At 41.1% G+C, this 19,096-nt stretch overlaps 1 protein-coding gene and 1 long non-coding RNA gene across 3 annotated transcripts in view; one reads left to right on the forward strand and one right to left on the reverse strand.

Annotated features, from left to right (window-relative positions):
- The window catches only part of DSCAM (DS cell adhesion molecule), a 477,876-nt gene extending 475,924 nt beyond the window's left edge, over nt 1–1,952 (forward strand). For both annotated transcript variants that reach the window (XM_084536387.1, XM_084536388.1), the window contains one exon: nt 998–1,952. In XM_084536387.1, coding sequence (XP_084392513.1) covers nt 998–1,338 — 341 coding nt within the window. In that variant the 3' untranslated portion in view covers nt 1,339–1,952. The remainder of the gene's footprint in view (nt 1–997) is intronic.
- Nucleotides 1–17,981, reverse strand: part of LOC311444982 — a 34,683-nt gene extending 16,702 nt beyond the window's left edge. The window contains exon 1 of the long non-coding RNA XR_014698152.1: nt 17,869–17,981. This is a non-coding gene — a long non-coding RNA (uncharacterized lncRNA). The remainder of the gene's footprint in view (nt 1–17,868) is intronic.
- Nucleotides 17,982–19,096: the final 1,115 nt, after the last annotated feature.

Raw genomic sequence — 19,096 nt, forward strand, 5'->3', positions numbered from 1 at the left:
CAGCAGAAGCCTGTAAAGAAGTGAAAATGCTGTTCCTGACTGTGCCTGTAACAGTGCTTTTTTTTTTTCCTTTTTTGTAAATATGTGAGGTTACACCATCAAATATTTTTAGAAATGCATTTCATTATGTGCTTGATTGCCCCTCATTTCCTTGAAGCAATTTTATGAATACCTAACAGGCAGGGCTAGAATAAATAAGTCAAACTGATTTCTGTAGCAGTTCTAATAGATGTGCAGATACAGGGATGGTAATGCTAACCACTGACTTATTCCTGACAGCAGGTCCAAGGCATCTATTGAAACTCAACAGTTTAGCAAAGGCAAATCATTTGGTATGAGCCATCATCAAACCCAAATAGAAATGCTCACAAATCAGGGGAAATAATAAATAAGGGGTCCTGAGAAGGCTACTTCTTGCATGTATTACCTGTTTCTCATTCTCACACCAGAATATGTACTGACAATACAGAACAGAAAGGAAGAAGGGTGAAACGAGCCAGAGTGTCAGCTTCAGTGCATTCTATTGAAAAAAAATAATAATAATAAAAAAAAGCATAAGCATATTGCTGGCCATAGGACTGTTAGTGGTAGAAAATCATTAGTGGCTTAAACACAATGATGATGGATGGCAGGAGAATGTTGTTATGTTATGTTCTTTTCAGTTTACCTCCTTCATGCTATGAGTGCATGTAAAAGACATTGCGCTTCTTACTATAATCATCCTATTATGATAGCAAATACGAACAACAAACTCCTAGGGATCTGCCCACAGGGGTTCCTTGGCCCACTACCCTTGACTCTGCAAGGTCACCGCATAGTAAACAGATGAGAGATGATACATGAATGGTAAATGCTGCAGCTCGGTTGATTACAGATCCTTCACTGGAGTAGCCAAATGCCTGGTGGCATTTGCCAAATGGGCAAATGGCTGGTCTGAATCCCCCAGCCAGTGCATGAACTATACGTAAGGTGGTGTTTTTCTCTTTTGCCTCCCCAGGTGATCTCGTGCATTTGCCACCGTACCTCCGGATGGACTTTTTGTTGAACCGTGGCGTGCAGGGCACGAGCAGAGACCTGGGTTTGGGGCAAGCCTGCTTGGAGCCACAGAAAAGCCGAACCTTGAAGCGCCCCACCGTCCTGGAGCCAATCCCCATGGAGGCATCCTCCACGAGAGACGTCCAGTCATGGCAACCTGGTGCTGTGGCAACGTTACCTCAGCGAGAAGGAGCTGAGCTAGGACAGGCAGCAAAAATGAGCAGCTCCCAAGAATCCCTGCTGGACTCCCGGGGCCACTTGAAAGGCAACAACCCCTACGCAAAATCTTACACCCTGGTATAACAAAAAGAGCATGGCTGGACAGTGGCTGTAAATATTTACACTGAAAAAAAAAATCCAATGAAAGCTACCTTTTTTTTATTGAATTCCAATATTTATAATTAAAGAAGAAGATTGCCAAAATATTTGACAAAAAAAAAAAATAATATGAGCGACAGACAGTGCAAAGACTCTCTTGCTTTTTTTCTGTCTGAGTGTGAGCTTCATCTGACTGGACATCTGAATTTTTGCGTAAAAGAGTCCAGTTTTCTGATCTTCACAAGCGTTTGTGTTTTTACTGATTTTCTACGAAGTGCATGGAGACTTAACTAAAACATTTTAACTGGAAGTTCCATCAGACAAGATTAAAAAGGGAAAAAAAAAATCACTTAAAAATCACCCTGTTTGTGAATTCAACAGGAACATGGGAAAACAAAAAGTCTTTTGTCATGTTTTGCACTTTTTTTTTTTTTATTAGAAAATGGGTCCTTGATTGTTCTTTTTTTGTTGTTAATTAGGATGAGTGATGTCAGTGGAGTGAGGGGACTGATTTGTTTTTGGTTTTGTTTTTTAATATTAATTTAATGAGACACTCTTTGCATTTTGTCTATGCGAAATAAAAGGGTCTTCTGCCTTTATTTGTGATGTCTGCTTCCATTGACTTCTGCTGTACTTTGCTTTCCCTAAATATAATAACCATTTTAGTACTGTCCTCTGAACACCGTAGTCTTGTACCTTGGTCAGAAAAGGCAAGTGGTGTCATGCCTTCCAAAAAAAAATAAAAATTAAAAATGGGGTTCACTCTCCCACAGCATTTTTGCTACCCGGGACAGAGAGCCAGAACAGCACAAATGCAGCCTGTTCCCCATCAAACTTACCTAGACCCTTCACTCCCTTCATCTGAAACGAGGAGGCTTTCATTTTGCTTCAGTATATTTTGGATCAGAAGAAATGTGTTGACGTTACTTTACTTACTCCCTGGGGATGGATCTCTGGGAGGCTCCATTTGGGAGCTGTGCTCACACAAATGAGTTGCTTATGTAAGGACTGGGGAAAAAAATGCAGTTTTTCCCATAATAGGAGAAAAGGGAGGAAAAAGTTATTCTAGTTTGAAGATCAACATGGCTTTCTTTGGAGGGAAAAAAATCTTTTTACAGGGGAGCTGCCAGCTCATATTACTTTATTGCATCTTTTGATTATATGAGAAGTAATTCTGCTTGTTTTATAAGAAGTATAAATGATTGAATACTCATTTTAACACAACAATGTTTGACCTGTCTTGCTAAGTGCCTCTTTGTGTGTGTTCTGGCTACCTTTTTGTGCCCTGATCAAGAGAATATGGTGTGGAGCATCCCAAATTAGTGCCCGTATGAACACACTGTTCAGTGCTAGCTGGAGATATTAAATGGGGTCTGAAAGCAATAAAACCCAGTTAGCTTCAGCACACTGGGAAAATCATGCAGTTTCCCTGGTTGCTGACAGTGTGGGCACTGCTAATTCAAACATTTCTGCACTATGCTCAGTTCAGGTTGTTTTAAAATAGAAAAATGCATTTATGTATAATTGTTTCATTACTATTATTAATGCAATTATGGTGTTATAATGGCACTAACTTAGCAAAGTACTTAAGTGTCTTGAAATGAATCAAGTTGCATTTGCGTCCTTAGTTCTGTTAAGCATAAGTGCTAAATTTCTGGCAAGTCCTACAGAAGAAGCCAAATGAAGATGTCCTTAAGGTATGTATGTCTTATGGATCTACCAAGAAGTGCTGAGATCTCACTCAAATAAGGAAGTATTTCCCATCTAGTCCAGTTATTTGACTGATACGGTGATAAAGCAAATTTTAAAACAAATAAAACAAAACAAAACAAAAACACCTTTTGCCTATGTATAATAAGAATAATATATAATTAAGGTTTTCCCATGAACTATTTCCACACAGAATGAAAAAAATGTGTTCAAAAAAGGTTACTTACTAGCTTTGATGGCTTATTTTATTTCATAGACAAATGTTTTGTTGATAAGAACCTAATTTAAGCATACAGAGAGAAATTTATTTTACTGTTTCCCATTGAAAAACTACATAGAAAGCTAAATTTTTATTGTAGGTCTGACTTTCAGGCAATCCAGTTATTTCCGACTCCCACAAGAGTCTTTCCAGTATGCTCAGTTTGAGCTGGCTGGGGCATCACCACTGCACTTACACATAAAAATGTATTTTATCAGTAGTGTTCAGGACTTTGTGCTCAGGCCACTTTCATCTTCCATTCCAGCTTCCTTCTCATGTCCTCTGAAGGAAGGTGAGAAGCTATTGGGCAAATACGAGGCTGAATCCTTTTGTTCTGGTGGCTCTTTGCTGCCCTCAAGCCCAGGGATGCCAGGATGCCAGCTGAGTGGCGCAGGGCTGCAGCAGCACTCGCTGCCAAAAATGCCTTCAGTGACAGATGAGAAAGAGCGTGAGTTGTGGGGAGGAAACACACACCTTTTAAACTCCTGGTGACTGCTGATCATGGAAATGTTCCAATATCCCCCACATTACATTTGGTTGTCAACCTGGAGCGTGCCAACTTAACAAGGCTTTCTCCTCATTTGTGTACAAGATGCTTGGTATTATTCATCCTCCTTAGGCAGTGAAGGCTCCTTTGGGCCCCCATTTTCAATGAATTTGATGGCAGACCCCTAGCTGGTTAAAATGGGTTGAACAATCTTCTCGGCTTCGGGGCTTTATTGGCTTTTAATTTTAAAAACAGCACTAGAACTGCAGAGCTAGTTAAACATATAACAGAAGCTGTAAATAAACGCCTGCCCTGCTCTCATCTAGTCAAGGTTTGGAGGTAGGAGTAATCTCTTTGCTCAGATTAATACATCTGGGAGCAGCCCACTCTGCAGAATGCATTGGTTGATAGGAACAAGGTAAGAGAAAATGTGCTGATGCGTCTCTGCCAGCACTCTTAAACACTTGGATCCCATGGGATCCATGGATCCCATACATCTGCATGACAGCATGTGGATTTCATTATACCAAATATTCCCATCATACCAAATGCCCTCTTGGAAAATATTCATGGAAGTGTAAAAAAATAAAAAAGGGGAGGGGGGGGGGAGAGGGGGAGGATGGCATGATGGCATCAGCATAAGATCTAAAAAGAGAAGCCCTAAAGTACCAGAACATCTCGTTATCAAGACAAGCACATCTTGCATGAAACTGTGACCCCCCTCCTAGTCTCCTCAGGGAGACAGGAGACTTGCAAACTACTTTAAAAGATGAATTTAAGAGCTAAAATTCTTCCATGTCTTCTGATTACTAAAAATCACACCTCCTTAGAGAGACTGATTCTTTTTCACATTACACTTTTCCCCATGCCCCAACCTCAGCTAACCCTTTAATGATTCACAGATAGTAATTAACTCTCCCTTTTTGTCTTAAATGAGTTAGCAACTCCCTCACTCCTGTCTTTTCTAAGAACCCTTTTATCCTTCTTTATTCCATTACTGTTTCACTTAAATTGTCTTATTAACACAATTACATTAAACCCAATACAGTTTTTCCCTCTCCTTGTTTTTAGGTAGGAGCTTGCATTTCTGTTCCCAACCAAAGACAGTTTTGTACATTTAGAAGTACAAAAGTGTCCTTTGGTTGCTTATTTTTTAACCAGGTGAGATCCATAGCTGGGTTACTGTAGCTAAGAGTAGCTAGGAGTTATGAGCAAAGTGATGTATCATTGGTACCCAGTGGTGTCAAATACCATAAAAAAACAGATCCAACTGTGGTTACCACCTGGGACAACTGGAGAGTACAGAGGAGCTTTGTGCAAGCAGGTTTCACCCTTTCCCAGGCAGCTGTGGGATAATGTCCAGCCCTGGTTCAGAGCTGGGTGAATGGAAATAAGCTTGTTCTGAGTTCCTTGGTTTAAATAATTTGGGGTAAATATCTTTAAACTTGGACTCCCAAAAAAGACTTTTTCCTGGACAGACAGATATGTATGAAGTGGATTTTTGGTTGTTTTGTGTCTGTTTGTTTGTTTTTCCTTGCTTTATTTTATTTTATTTTATTTCTGAAGGCATGAACAGCAAGCAGGTGGGGTAAAGGGGGCAGCTGGAAAGGCAAACTCCTGCACATTATTTTCCTGGCTGGGATGAAAAGCCAGGGTACATGGCTTCCTTCAGGCGAGAGCCATAGCAGTGTGTGAAGACACTGTGCTTCTTCCCAGGGGTGGTGCAGGGCTGCAGGGCAAACAGCAGGCACAGCTCCCTGCTGGTACCAGCAGAGTTGCTGCTTCTGGTGAGAATCAGTGGTGCTCAGCTGGCTGGAGCAAAGCTGCTCATAGATGCTCACCTGGATGCTCGGCTGCCTAAAATGCTAACCCAAATACTCAAGCTTTAAAATAAATGGAGCCAAGAATATTAGTGAGGGAAGCAATGGAGGGGAGCTCTGTTTCAGAAGAAAGAAAAAGTAAAATAAGCATACAGTTCAAACAGCCCTTCTTTGTTTTAGTGTTATTCAGGTTATTTCGGGTCATAGTAGCTGCTTAATGGGCTCTCGTGGCCAGCCATGAGGCCACAGAAGGGAAAAGAGAGTGCTTTCCACCATGACATTTTTCTGGGCTTGCCTGAGCCTCCCAAGAGTGAGGGGTGTTTCATCCCCTACATCAATCAATGGGGGTCTGTAAACTTTCCAGATAGCCTTCAGGTCTGGAGAAGGTCAGACACAGTTACAAGACCTGGGAACTTTCTGTCCAGTGGGCACAGCTGAGCTTAAAATGCATGCTTGTCTCTGTAGGATTTGTTTTTCATGTTTTTCAGGAGGAAGGATGCACCAGGTGTTTGTTCTGGCATTGCTGGATTAGAAACAAACATTAGTAGCCTATATATATATATAAACGGGAATTACCTACGTGTATAAGATTTTGAAATCTCTGGGACTGAGCTTGAAAGAAAATGATCACTACCCTCACCTATGTAAGACTAATGCCAGAACTGATTTTTGGATTATGAAAACATACTCCATGTGGAATTTTACTTTGAGATAAATTGTTGAATTCACAGGCTTTAGTTTGAAATTGCCAAGTTTTCATTATCTGAGTCTCAGTCAGAAGGTATAAAGAAAAGAAACATAGTTCAAACCTTTGGACAACTTTTACTTAAGTGAAAACAGGTAAGATGGGTGTTTCATGAAGGGACATAATAGTGAAAGAATAGATAAATCCACAATACAACAGGAAAACAAGGTGAAAAACCCAGAGAAATGCAGGCATTAAGGAAAACTGTCATCAAAGCTGTAACATACAGTAACATCATTTGGGAATGCTGCCCAAGCTACTACTTTTGGGGAGTAAGGCAGCATTGCATCTGGGGGCTTGGAAATACAAAGCACATATTGAAATGTGTGTTGTGACAGATCATCCTACAACTAGAGCCTTGTTAGGCTGATGGATTCAGGGTTTGGAAATCCTCTTTCTTCCTACCTCCTGCAGCCACCCCCTCCCTCCTGCCTTGCCCTTGATTTTCAGAGGTTTCCAAGGTTGCAGAAGCGTGATGCATCTGCCTCTGCATCCTACTGAAAGTCTTCTCCTTCCTTTCATCTCCACTGTCTGGCAGCAACTCCAGGATCTCCAAGCCCCTCTCATGTCACAGCTCCCACCCCTGGGTGCTGGAGCCCACCCATGCCTTTGCACACCACCATGCTGGTGACTGATGTCCGACTGTCACCTCCTGTTTGGACAGCCGGAGACCCACAGCAAACTGGCAACTCTCTGAGACTGTGTTGGAGGCCAGTAATGCTATTGCACAAGTGTCAGGCAGGGACACTTCTTCTTGTGAAGGAAAGTATTCAAGGGCTGCAAGGCTCTGCTCTGTGCTAGCTTCTTCACCTCTGTGTAATTGCTCCAGCATTAGTAACAGTAAAATTATATGCTTCTGTGAGGAAATTTAAATTAAATGTAACCTAAATCAATTTGAACTTTAAAACACTGAGCTCATACCACTGTCTTACCTATAGAACAAATTACATTTAAGCCCTCAAGGTCAGGAGCAAAGGGAAAGCTTAATTAAAATTGGTGGCAGAGTACATAATCACACCTGAACCTACATATAAACAGATGAAGCACCAAAAGCCATTTATTTTATTCTGGTATCCTTTCCCGGACTCTAATAAGATTTTTTTTTTCATTTTAAATGGCAACAGTTTCAGTTGTGTTTCATCTTACACCTGAAGAAATGAGTGGCTGCATTGGCAGGCTACTCTCCACTGAGCAGAAAAGCTCATCCATTAGTCTCTGATGTGTTTGTCCATAGCTCTTTGCACTTGCAATTAAATCGTCATCCTTGAAGGTGAACCCTTTCAGGTATTCATAAGCAGCATCACCTCAGGTGGAGCAGCCATGAACCACAGCACCAGGCAGCAGGGAGCTGACGAGGCACTGTTAAAAATAACCCTGCAACCTCCCCATCACTGCAAAGAGAGCCCAGACAAAACGAGAAGGAGGGGGCAAAGCTCATTCCAGAGCAGTGCTTACTAGAGGAAAAATAGGGATTTAGTAACTGTAGCAAAGCTAGTAGGAGTGGGCATTGCTTGTGTGGGTGGCTGGTGGCATGCAGGGCAGCTCTGGGTTTAGGCCGCTCCTGGCTCTGCCCAGGCCACAGCACAGCAATGCAGAAAGGGAATGGCCCAAACAGGGGTAGTGGGGACAGCGGGAACGGGATGTCTTGCAGTCATTTCTGGTTGATCTGGCATCACAGAGCCAGCTGTCACACAGGGTGACATGAGGGGACAGGGTGTGACTTACTCTGACTGTGACTAGAAGAGATGAATAAGGAGTGGATAAGGAGTAATAAGGTCTGGGTGCTAGAAAGAGCATCAACCTTGAAAGTGCAGCTGTGAACCACTGCTACTAATTAGGATTACTCTCAATAGTCTTGTTGCATACCTTGATGATTTGGACTCTCACTGGAAAAGACCACTTAATGGATCCCAAGTTTCCATGACAGTCCCTCATTTTCAGTAACATCCATCATAAAAGCAGCCTGGTCTCCTGCCAGTTGGATCATTTGGCTCCAGATACAAGAATGACCTGAGTCTGAGGCTCTGAGGCCAACAAACCACTGTCTGAATCGGGGCTGGCATTCTAGGGCGTTCCCCTTTTGTTAACAATTTTTGTCATGGATTTGGTGTCTAGCGAGGTTTGTAGGGATTCAACTTTTAGGTAGGAGCTTCAAGAGGCTCTTCCCAACACCAGGGCAGATTCCACCACTTTGGGTGATCTTGGCAGTTTCCCTCAGATGACAAGAAGCAGCCCACACCACCCTCTACAGCCACAACAGGCTGGAAATAGAAAGGAAACATTTGTGGTTTTCTTCTTATAAAATAACAGAAGGCAAATTTCAGAATTTCATTTCTGGCAAGCTGCACATTTCCCTTCCCTGCCCCGAGAGGGAAAAGACAGTGTTTCAAACATTCTGCTGTTATCTAAAGAACATTTTTGGCCACATCCAATGATTATCCACTCTATCCGTGCTGCACTTTCTGAAGAAGGGAACAGAGAAGGGCTGGGGCTCAGCAGCCTTGATGAAATTAGCTGATACTTAGCTCAGGTTTAAAACACCTTTGCCACTCTTCAGTTTGGGTCCCTATATAGCACTTCTGTAGCTGTGTGTGCTGGGCCTGAAAGAGGCTGGAAGTTTTGTCCTGTAGGTGAGCAATTGCTCAGCTGGCCAGGAAGATGAAGAGCAGAGCAACCAGATGGTGTGATGGGTTTGAACTTATTAAGGAGCTCAGGGTCCATGGAAAGCAAGGTGTACCCCTGGGGCAACTTCCAAACACTAACAAAAAGCACTTTTTGAACATCCCCTTGCAAGTAAATGAAACAATTTCCAGCTCATGAGCTCTGAAGCAGTCTTTAGAGCTCACTAAGGAAGCAAAAAACATTAGTCTAGGCCATGTTAGAAAAGAGCAAGCTTTGCCCATTTACCTAGAAATGTATTGGTTTGTTTCTTGCAAGGTTCAGTAATAGAAATTCATCTCCAATGTCTGCATAGGCACAGTAAAATACACGTTCAGGTCTGACAGGCCAAAATCTTCCCTATTTTTACAGTCAGTGAAGTCCTTGGGACTTGGGGGATTAGGATAAGAGAAGCAGGCAGAGAAGCTTGTAGAGATAAAAAATGACAGAGGCTGAGCGCTAACACCTTGGCAAAAAATTGCCACAATTTTAAATTCATCAGGAATTGCCATGTAGACATGTTATGTGCAGCTGATGTCTGTGTCAAGATGATGCTTGACAGCACAGTTTTTCCTTTTGCAGCTTTAATCAAAATTGAAAACTTCAGCATTTAGTAATGGTGGCAGTGTCAAATACTATTGTGGCTCTGATGGGGACATGGCATAGCCTCAAAGATGGCAAAACATTAAGGTCAGATGTCTCTGAGCTTTTCATTTAATCTTATTCCCACCGAGAAGTTGGGACTCTCCACTCAGAATAGGACACAGCAACATTTCTAGTAATAAGACATCAGGAGCTGTATATCTTACAGAGGGAATGCTGCTGGTATAGCATTTCATTGGCATGTCTACAGCACATGTCAGGAGTGTAACTAAATGCCGCTGAAGCCTGAATGCTTTATCTGCCCCCTGCCATACCTATGAGGAAGGGAAGGCTGCAGGGATCAGATGCTTTCTTCAAGGTCACTCAAGGTTTTCATGCAGGGCTTGGTTCTGCTCCACCAAGCTTGGTGGCAGATTGCCCAGGGAGGTTGTGGGGTTTCCATCCTTGGAGGTACTCCAAATTCAAGTGGACAAACCCCAGATTACCTTTATTGGCCCTGCTCTGAGTAAGGGAGGGATAATCCCCAAGGTCAAAACTATTCTGTGATTTCCTGGTGAGCAGAACTGCACAGAGAGCACTGGGGCCGCGAGGACCAGCATTCGTCTTTATAATTAATAACAAAACACTGGTGGTTTTCTTTCCTGAACATTGGGAAAGAAACAAATACTTCCACATCTGGAAAAGAAATCCATTCTCTCTGGTTCTTCAGTGGCACACCTTGCAGGGGGGCAGTGGGAAACCTCCAGCTTTACGTTCTCCAAACCTGGTCATATGTGGGCTCAAAAAAACAGTTGAAAGTTTGTCCTCCATCTCCCTACATAGTAACTTCCTGTGATAAAGGATGTAGGCGATTGCTACTTCATCTCACCATACAGAGAAATTCCAAAATGTTTGGGAGTGCTTGGACACTGGTGACAGCAGCTGTGAAAGGAAACGAAAATCATGAAACCTCCAGGGAAGCAATGAATAGTCGTATGTTCAGCTCAGCTGCTGAGTGGTGAATTCTACATAAAATATCGGTATTATAAATGAAAATAAGGAGCAATTTCCCAGTAATTTTCCCAGGAGTGGGCTGGGGAAGGGGGGAATATAGTCTCATGAAGTTGAAACCTGTGTCATAATGTATTTAGTCACATAAGAGTAAGTGCCATCAGTACCGTGGGGTTATCTAATTCTGGCATTTCCCAGCTTCATATGGTTGGCTTTGCAATGTAGTTCTTACTGATGTGCAGAAACATACTGATGTTTTGCTAACCAATGACCTTGTCTGAAAAGAGCATCTATGGTATTCTAATGACTTTCAGATAACTTTTATATCCAATGCTTACAAGCAGCAGGATACACTTGGGCCCAAACCTAAATACGCTCTGCCTGAAGAAGTGTCAATTTTAATTTCAAAAAAATAAAAAATGAAATCCTTTGCAGGTTTACAATGAAGGATGTCAGTTACAATCCAGAACACTCCAGAGTGTTTGAAAATATCTACTGAATCAAAATATACATACATGCACATATATATTTAAAATAAATAAATAAATAAATAAATAATTATATTTCTATAGAGAAAAGATCGACTGATTTGTAAGCAATTCAAATCTTTCCTATATTTCTAGAAAATGCTCTTATTAATCTTACTTTTTGTACTACAGTATTTACCACGTGGTTTCTACAGGCTTTATATCTCATATGTGGTTAATGTCACATGTTTGCAGAATATGTCCAAAAGGTCAGTGAGTTTTTACTCCGAGACACCTTTATTCCAACACTGTTCACAGAAGAGCATTTCCATGCATACAGGAAACACGCCAGGATTACCATAAACTAAGAGTATTGGCCACATCTGATCACTTCGGGCAGAGCATTAATCCTTTTAAGCAGTTTAGCAATCCCCTTAAAAGAAGATTCAAAAGGACAAACACAGATACTTCTTTTAGACACAAAACACTTTCGATTTGCAAAGACAAAACTGTCCTTATGGATCCTGCGTACCATGCTCCAGAGATGGTGGTGAGGGCAGTGGTGCAAACCTGCTGCTGGTGGCACCCCTTGGTACCTCTGGGGACAACCACTGGGAGCACTGACTGATGGTTGCTGTGCATGTCCTGGCTCCCAAGGTCAGGTACCACTGCAGGGCAGTCAGGCTGTGATAGTGAAATAATTTCACTGAAGGCTAAGAACACTGCTGCAGGGTGGTACGTAGTAAGTTTTTTTTCAGTGCTTTTTTCTTTTTTTCCCATGTTTTTTTTTTTTCTTTTTTTTTTTCCTTTTATAAAAGCACATACATATTAAAGGTCACAACCTTTTCTGACATTTCCATTTCTCTTTTTCTGCTGGTGCAGCTTACAAATTGAAGCCAAAGTGTAATCCAAATAAGAGTTTACAGAAGTCCTGTGTTTTCTCTTCTTGGCTACCTCTGAGCTCTGGCTAGTGTTCTGGCATGTGGCTGGTCATAAGTGCTTCCAAATGCTGAATTTGACCCCAGTCAACCCAAACAGCATCCTTCAGACAGCAAGAAAACAGCTCCTATCTGACAAACAGAAGAGCAGTATGACTATAAAAATAAGGATGTTACATAAAGCTTTTAAAACCATTTGAATGTATATCATAAGAGAATAATGAGACTAATCCAAATTGACTCCATAAAGACTCCATGCTTTATGATTATTTTTTTTTTAATTGCCATTACACATTTCCCATCCTGGATTTAACCTGCAGAGAAGCAATGACTTCTGCTAGCCAGCCCTTTCACCAAACTGCTCCTGCAGAGAGACATCCCTGCCTTCCTTCCCTGGTACCCAAGAAAGCTGCCACACAACATGAACCCATGTTACCTCCATACCCCCAGCTGGATAAAATAAAGACCACTCCTTTTCCAACAGATGACATTATATTGATTTATATTGCCAATTAAACCGCTCACCCTCTTCTTGGCATTGTGCCCATTGAACAGCACTCATTGTGTGTCTGTGGAAAAGCACTGTTATTTTCTGGCTTGTGTTTGGGTTGATTTTTCGTGTTTTACTTGCTGAAATCAGCAAAACTAAATATTTTCCATTCACTCCTTGCAAAATCTGTTTGTCCTGGTGTGATCCCAAACACCACAAAGCATAACACAGCTCCTTTGTTCAGTCACCACACTGTGCCCTGAGATGTGCTGGTACCTGTGGTGACTGAGCAGAGAAGGCTTCGTTAAACCTATCAATCAGCAGATGAAAAGCCTTCCTTGTCTTTACAATGCGAAGATGCATAGGCAATTATCTTTTTGATTTATCACTGCCTGTATCAGGGCTGCTGACACAAGGCACAGAGATATTGTACTTTGGATGTCAGAAAGAAGATGTGGGGCATTTTTCCTGGCAGTCCAGTTTGGAGGAGCATCTGGACAGCAGCCTGGAAGCAATTTATCAGCTCTGCAAGATGAAGCCCAGAAGCCAAAAGCCTTTTTTCTTCTGTAAGAACTAGCTAAAAGAGTTATCTAAACCAGATTCTGCAGGAATGAATTATTAAAAGGAGCTCATTTAACATCACTGCAATCTGGCTAAAGTAGACAGGTCAAAGTGCTTTCCCAAATCTTATTGACTTCCCTAAATGTCCTACCAGACATTTAGAGGACAAAAAAATGGGAGTTTGTAAGCACAAATATTTGTTAGAGGAAACCTAATACAAAGAAAAATGACCCCTGGAGAAGGAAAATAGTTAAATGAGAGCTCCTGGTGAAAAACAAATAAACTGGTTTAGTTTCATTTTAAGCAGTTTAATAAAGAAAAAAAGTGCTCTGACAGCTCTGTGATACACCAATGTCTGTGGTGCATAGGGGCTTGCATCTGGAATCATGTATGTGTTCTCTACATATGTTAAAATAGACACACATGACAATATAGGGTTGTGCATATAGGCAGCCATTGTAGATCATCTCTGGACTCGGGAGCCAGGAGAGGTGGTTCACCTTCTCCTTTGCCCCTCTCCTGAGCTGGGATAATGCCTCAATGGGTCAATGCTGCACCGTCTGCCTTGGAAGAAGCTGTTGTGGACTGCCCTGGGGCTCGGAGACAGCAGCTGGAAAACATCACACACATAGACTGGCCACTATTCAGAGGTTTCAGAATAAATAGATTCAGTGATGCAGGGGTTTTATTGTTGCTTTTTAGAATAAGCAAGCTAAAAAGGCAGTAGATGAAAGTATGAGAAGGTATCAAAGAAAGACAGCAAATGACAACACACCCTTCCTGCAAACCTTGCGTCCATTCTCCCAGTTCTTCTAGCAGGATTTTAATTTTCTCCAATTGTTCCTCTGTGCAATGCTGCTCAGTTCAATTTCTCACAGCCCTATTAGTTTTGTCAGCAGGGCTTTTAACCTCTGTTTTTTTGTAACCACGAGTCCCAGATCATCAGGCAAAATGCGGATGCGCATAAAGACCAGCCTGCGAAGCTCTGTCTCCATGGCAAAGCACTCGTTAATTCAGTGTGGCCAGTATTTTTTGGAATGTGTCTCAGATATCAATGTATGGGTTACTACCACAGTTAGTTACACACTCCTAAGTACTTTAATAAATGAATAACAATATAGAAACATTTTAGGTTTCCTTGTTTGTTTCCCTCTCTTCTTGTGTTCTTTAACTTATATGATAGCAAATAATAGATACCTCTAAAATTCTTACCATAAACATTTTTTGTATTTCCAGTGGGACAGTCCAAAAACTGTGTCAAACTGTCCCATTCAGTGGTGACATTGGGTTGACCTCTGTAGCTCCAGAACTCAGAAACATTGCATTACTGGTTAGTTTGTTTTAGAAGCATTTCAGGAGAGAGTAAAGGAGGGTGTTTGGTTGGCACATCCACGTGCACACCTCTGTAACCAACCATCTGTGACTTGCTGAATCCTTGTTTAATATGGGTTGTGTCTTCAATACGTCTAATCATGAAAAAGGTTTTTCATGAAGCATGACAGCTCAGATCAGCTGTGTGAGAAGACCAAGTACCTGCTTAAATTCTTCATTTTTCTTTTTCTTCCTCATTTTTCCTCATGTCTTAATAGTATTTTGTATAACATTAAGTATTGGGATCTGCAGTGACTACTTTGCTTTTATGTTCATTTCTAGAGAAGGATGACCAGTCAGATTTTTTAGTATTTATAAACAGGATGATCCTTGGAAAGCACTGCAGCTATAAATTGTATGCTTTACATAGTAATGCCAAGACAGATAGATGAAAACATATGGTGTTTTTAATTGCCCTAACGGACATAACAATTTCCTCAACTTGGTCCAGAATCAGTGTAAATCATTTTTCTAAAAGAACTGCATTTTGCAGCTAATCAAAGTGGTTGATTACCACACAATTATTTCCTAAATGAAAAAATGCACATTATCATGAATATTCACATAAGACTGAGAGACTTATTAAAGACCCCTTTGTTCTACAATAGAACGACACTGACTTGTTGAATAAGTTCTTCCTGAAAAAGTAGGTTTTGGTTGTTGTTTTTTTTTTACAGATGTGAGAGGCCAGAAATGATACACATACTTTAAGAAAAGGGGCAGTCCCTTATGCCTTGAAGGAAAGCAATGAAACAGAACCATGAGATCAAACTAATTTTCTGCCTGGATTTTCAGGATTGCTGTTCTTTATCATTTTCAAAAGAAGAATCAAATCCCCAAATGAACTTGCATAAAATTGCTTGTTCTTTTCAGCTTGATGGACTAGTTATTTTTAGTCAGGTTTAGTCACTGGAAACAAGCTTTTTTTTTTTTTTTTTTTTTTTTTTTTTTTTTTTTAAAGAGATTGAGTTTGCACAGATCTTAAGGCTTTTTATACCACTTTGGAAGTGCAGCAAAAACACAGCACTTCTGATTCTTTCAAAATATCTTTAATGCTTTTATGAAAAACTCCAGAAAACCTCTTCAAGAGACAATGTTCTATCTGTAAGAATATTAACACTTCTATTTTAGCAGTTACTGATTTTTTTGGCTATTTTATCCAAAACCCAGTACTTTAATACACTGCAAGACAGACTAGTTCATTTTTGTTGTATGTCAGTACCTATCAGTTTTAGCTTACGTCAGAAAAACTCGTCTAAGTGTTTTTGAGTTTTTTTGTTTGTTTGTTTTGTTTTCCAATGGTTAATGATGTTCCTAACAGCTATTTTCATCTTTTGTAGAAAACTTATTCCCTTCAGTAATGCATTGCAGAAAGACAATTAAGAAGTATATTATGCACTAAGTAAATTTTTATACAGGAGAGACTCTCCCTCATACTGCTAACATGCCCACGCCTAAAAAAAATCCTAATTCACACATAATTTGCACCAAGTGTAGAAGGTCAGACCGCAGGAAAGCTGATCACATATCACATGGAAGGAAGGAAGGAAGGAAGGAAGGAAGGAAGGAAGGAAGGAAGGAAGGAAGGAAGGAAGGAAGGAAGGAAGGAAGGAAGGAAGGAAGGAAGGAAGGAAGGAAGGAAGGAAGGAAGGAAGGAAGGAAGGAAGGAAGGAAGGAAGGAAGGAAGGGAGAATCTGATTAATTTTCAGCCTTGTTTTTGCTCTCTGTAGAAACTGAGACCCAAGCCTTTGATTTCTGTATACAGTTCAGGAAGAAGAACTTTTGGGGGGTATGTGTACACACATAGGTGTGTTTATGTATATATTCATATATGTGTATATATACACATGTATATTTGTACTTTAATATGTTAACACACATTTCAAGAAAAGACATAGAGACACAGGTCATAATGCTTAGAGTAGTTCTATGTTGGGGGCTGCAAAAATGAGCTGTTTGGGCTGACAAGTTGCATATCTAACAGAGTGTGTATGCCACCTAATGCTATAGGGGTGAGCTTGTCTGAACCATGACTCAACAAATAAGCATTGCACAGATATCTATTATATCCTGCCCCACAAATTTTCCTTCTTATTTTGTATTTTATTTCACTGAGAAAATTTACTCACAGGGGCTTAAGCACCAGCACCTGAGGTTTATTCTTTCTTTCACACAGGCAGGCTGAAAGAGCAGCTTTTGTCTCATTATATGGCTTTTATGACTTGGAAAATGGATATTGCAATCTCAATGTGCAATTGATGCATGGTGCACAGATGCAGTGCCTTGGAAAACATTTGCATTGACTATCATGATGTTTTCCTAATTAGATGCCTCTGAATGCAGCTCTATTTCCAGTATGGTTTTTACGTCGAACTGCACAACAAATCCAGTTCAACTGGCAGTTTAGCTTACCCAAATGCCATCAACAGAAGTTAGCTGAAATAAATTGAAGAGGCAGTAATGTGCCTGTAGCATTAACATTAGCATTTCATGGCCTTTAGCTAGCTCAGGCAGTAAACAGACTTGAATCGTGAAAAGTTTCCTGCTTAAGCGGACAGAAGGGTCTGATCACTGAAGGCTGATTGCTGCGTCTCATCAGGCACCAGCACTCGGCTTTTTTGATGGGTTTCAGAGTATCTTGACAATGACCATAAAGTATCTTGCTCTCCAAGAGAGGGTTAAAGGTGAGAAGGAAAGCAAGGAAAGGTGAAATGAAGGATGGACGCCAAAGAAACTGTGCTTCCCACTGAGCTAATGGAGCAAGCAGTTCAATAGCGGTGGCCATAGCAGCACTCCCTCCTAGTTACTGATTGGAGTGACGGAGGATTGCTGATTGAAAACTAGCCAGCACGGGCAGTGATTAAAGGTTTTTCCCTCCAGTCACCCTTCAACAGACAGATGACGTGAAACACAGGCTGTAAAGAGAATGAGAGGATGTCTGTTCAGATTTCTGGGGAAACTCTAAAGAGGTACCTACATTTTCTCATGTCATTCTACTCTTTTCACCACTGCTGGATGCAAAAATGCTTTTAAGTACCTGAAGCTGCAAATAAAAAATACAGCATGATTTTAACTGCTGCCTCCAGCTATTTTCCTAGAGCCACAGACAGGCAGGGAGATAAATGGTCATACTGTCAGAAGAGCTGAGCACTCAGCAGCCCTGTCTGCTGAAGACTATTTGGAACTGATTGAAAGTGGCTCTTCTAGAAATGATCCATCATGGCAAGAAGTGTGATTTTGCCCAGCAATTAACACCATGGCTTTATCAAGTAGCCGAACAGAAAGGTACAGTGAGCCAGGCAGCAGGCACAGAACTGATGGAGGAACACAATGGTAGAACAAAATGGTGCCAGAAGCTGAGCTGAAATGGGCTCTGCTGAGGGAGCACGAGAGGGAGCAAAAGAAAAAATACTCACCTTTGTGGAGGTCCAAACTGTATTGAGTTATTGAGTTATTTTTTATTTTTCTTTTCAGGAACATGAATTCTTTCAAGTATTGGGACTGAACTATTGGGATAAAGTTTCAAAATGGAGTTGTTTAAAGAGGTGAACTGTATGGTCCTTCAGCAATTGTTTATTGGAGCCACTCACTAGAGATAAGGAAGGAAGGGAGTGGCTTTCTGCCCAGGCCGAGACAGACTTCCTTCCATAAATTTGATTTCCAGTGAATAGGGACTAAGTTTGCCTCTGACAAGAAATCCTTTAGCAGAGGGGAGAATGTGACAGTGGATGTGAGTTTTATGGCACCCTATTGCCTGTGGGCTGCACGTTTGACCAACAAAAAAAAAAAAAAAATCCAAGGTGAGAAACTACTAGTCAAAAGAAACTCCTAAAAGACAAAAAAAAAAAAAAAAAAAAAAAAAAAAAAAGACACTTTTAAAACCTGAATTCCTCCCAGGAGCACTGTATTCAGTGACTGCACTGTATGCCAAACACTGGGTCTCCTTGGCAAAGATGGAGCCATTAGCTTTACAGGCTGCTGTCCATGCTCCACCACCTTGAAGAGCAGAGCCCAAGCTGGTGGGGGCTTTGCGAGGCTGTGCTGCTGAGGCCATAGCTGGAGCGGATGATCACAACTAGATAGCAATATTGAGAGGGAAGCAGGGTCCTTTGGGACCAAGCACGGCAGGAAGCAGGTGACAAGTGCCATCCAAACCCTGAATGGGGATTCCCTTGGACTATGCAGGTAGAAAACCCTGCCAGAGAGGGTCTGGGACAAACCAGAGAGCAAGGTGAGAGCTAACACCACCTCCTGATCATTTGAGCTGGGTGCCACACACAGCTTCTCTTCCCCCAGACCATGTCTTTGAGAGCAAATCCTAACGTAGTGTCATAGAAAAGCTTCCATGTGTGCACCCTTACAAGCAAAGGGTCTTCAGTTTTTGTCATTTATGTAATTTGTCTTCAGTCACAACAAGAACCACAACTCTAAATATATAAATATAACAACTCTAAATATATAAATAAATAAAATAAATAAATAATAATAATTCTGTTCCAGAATGTTGCAGATTACCTAAACACATGCTAGCTTTACCCTGACAGGCTGGGCTAGGTTTGCTCTGCTATTTTACCGTAGGTTAGAGTATGATGATCAGTTTATCCCATGATTTTTTTTTGCAGGCAATAAATACTGGCTATATAC

Source organism: Aythya ferina (assembly GCF_964211825.1).
Source record: "Aythya ferina genome assembly, chromosome: 1".
NCBI classification, from domain to species: Eukaryota; Metazoa; Chordata; class Aves; order Anseriformes; family Anatidae; genus Aythya; species Aythya ferina.